General features: G+C 54.6%; 1 protein-coding gene across 1 annotated transcript in view; it reads left to right on the top strand.

Moving 5' to 3' along the window:
- The window catches only part of ATP8B3 (ATPase, aminophospholipid transporter, class I, type 8B, member 3), a 29,356-nt gene that overhangs the window by 12,419 nt on the left and 14,690 nt on the right, over window positions 1-2,247 (top strand). The window contains exons 15-16 of the mRNA XM_011997472.1: window positions 1,963-1,994; window positions 2,087-2,240. Coding sequence (XP_011852862.1) covers window positions 1,963-1,994; window positions 2,087-2,240 — 186 coding nt within the window. The remainder of the gene's footprint in view (window positions 1-1,962; window positions 1,995-2,086; window positions 2,241-2,247) is intronic.

Below are 2,247 nucleotides of genomic sequence, written 5' to 3'. Positions count from 1 at the left end.
TTTTTGAGATGGGGCTTTGCTCTGTTGCTCAGGCTGGAGTGCAGTGGTACAATCATAGCTCACTGCAGCCTGGAATTCCTGGACTCAGGCAGTCTTCCCACTTCAGCTTCCCAAGTAGCCAGGACTACAGGAGCATGCCACCATATTCAGCTTATTTTTGTATTTTTTGTCAAGACAGGGTATCCCTATGTTGCCCGGGCTGGTCTTGAATTCCTGGGCTTAAGCGATCCGCCCGCCTCCGCTTCCCAAAGCGCTGGAATTACAGGTGTGAGGATGTGAGCCACCATGCCCGGCCACTATTCCTCTTTTGACTCTCACAAGCCTTTATTTGTGAATGCTGAAATTCGAATTTCTTGGGTATTTCCCAGATTGCAAAACAGTTTATTTTTTATTTTTTTTATTTTTTGAGACGGAGTCTCTGCCCAGGCTGGAGTGCAGTGGTGTGATCTTCGCTCACTGCAAGCTCCGCCTCCTGGGTTCACGCCATTCTGCCTCAGCCTCCCAGCCTCAGCGCCCACCACCACGCCCAGCTAATTTTTTTGTATTTTCAGTAGAGACGGAGTTTCACTGTGTTAGCCAGGATGGTCTCGATCTCCTGACCTGTGATCCGCCCACCTCGGCCTCCCAAAGTGCTGGGATTATAGGCGTGAGCCACCGCACCCGGCCACAAAATAATATTCTTCTTGCCATTTTTGTTCCTGACCATTTAAAAATCCAAAAGCAATTCTTAGCTCGCAGGCTGTACAAAAACTGACGATGTGGTGGGGTGTAGTTTGACAGCCCCGGGTCTAATTTATAACCAGGGCACATGGTTTGAACTGGGTCATAATTTAGTGTAGTGAGAAGTCCCCAAGAAATGGTTCAAGTTCAGCTATAGAAAAAGGGGCCCGAGGTTGAGGCGGGCAGATCACCTGAGGTCAGGAGTTTGAGAGCAGCCTGGCCAACATGGCGAAACCCTGTCTCTACTGAAAATACAAAAAAGTAGCCGGGCATGGTGGCGTGCACCCGTAGTCCCAGCTACTCAGGAGGCTGAGGCAGGAGAACTGCTTGAACCCAAAGGTGGAGGTTGCAGTGAACCAAGGTCAAGCCACTGCACTGCAGCCTGGGTGATAGAGAGAGACCCCATCTCAAAAATAAAAAAAATTAAAAAAAGACACCACAAAGGGGTGGTGTGCACCTGTTGCCCCAGCAACTTGGAAGTCTGAAGAGGGAAGATGGCTTGAGCTCGGCAAGTTGAGGCTGCAGTGAGCTATGATCGCACCACTGCGCTCCAGCTTGGGCCACAGAGTAGGACCCCATCTCTAAGAACAATAAAGAATAAAAAGTGACTGGGCGCAGTGGCTACACCTGTAATCCCAGCACTTTAGGAGGCCTAGGAGGGCGGATCACGAGGTCAGGAGTTTGAGACCAGCCTGGCCAACATGGTGAAACCCCGTCTCTACTAAAAATACAAAAATGAGCCAGGCGTGGTGACAGGCGCGGGTCATCCCAGCTACTCAGGAGGCTGAGACAGGAGAATCGCTTGAACCCAGGAGGCTGAGGTTGCAGTGAGCTGAGCTTGTGCCACTGCACTCCAGGCTGAGCGACAGAGCAGGACTCTGTCTCAAAAATAAAAAAATAAAAATAAATAAATAAATAAAAAAGAACAAAAACTCACCCCAGGAGTGGGAAACAAAATATGCCCCACGGATGGGGCTGCATCCCGCTCCAGGCCGTCCTTTAGGGATCCCTGCGAGACAGGATGGGCGTGCTCCCCTCTTCCTGCTTTCTGCAAATGGTGGAAGCCGAGGTCAGCTTTCGCCCCAAGATTGCTCGGGGCGTCGGTTCCAGGACCGCAGGCCTGGCTTGTGTGGCTGCATCCGGTGGCCCCCAGAAGCCTGAGACTAGGGGGCAGGGGCTGTGGGATCCCGAATGGGGGCCCCGCCTGTGGGAGCCGGGGCCTGAAGCCATGTCTTTCCCCAGGGCCAGATTCGGAGGCCAGGACCCGACCCAAGGTGAGCCTGCCCGCCCTGCAGCGCGGGACGGTGAGGGGGATGGGGCACAGGGAGTGGCCCGCCCACAGCCCGCCGCCCCCCGCCGCCCCCAGGAGGACCCCTACCTCTGGAACAAGTTCGCCGACGGGAAGCTGCTTTTCCACAACGCGGCCCTGCTGAACCTCGTGCGGAGCAACAGGGACGCGGCGGTGCGCGAGTTCTGGCGCCTGCTGGCCATCTGCCACACGGTGATGGTGCGGGAGAGCCGCCGTGA

The sequence above is a fragment of the Mandrillus leucophaeus genome, unplaced genomic scaffold (assembly GCF_000951045.1).
Source record: "Mandrillus leucophaeus isolate KB7577 unplaced genomic scaffold, Mleu.le_1.0 Scaffold54, whole genome shotgun sequence".
Classification (NCBI taxonomy): Eukaryota; Metazoa; Chordata; class Mammalia; order Primates; family Cercopithecidae; genus Mandrillus; species Mandrillus leucophaeus.
Note: the sequence above shows the minus strand (reverse complement) of the source record. Positions and strands in the feature narration are given on the sequence as shown.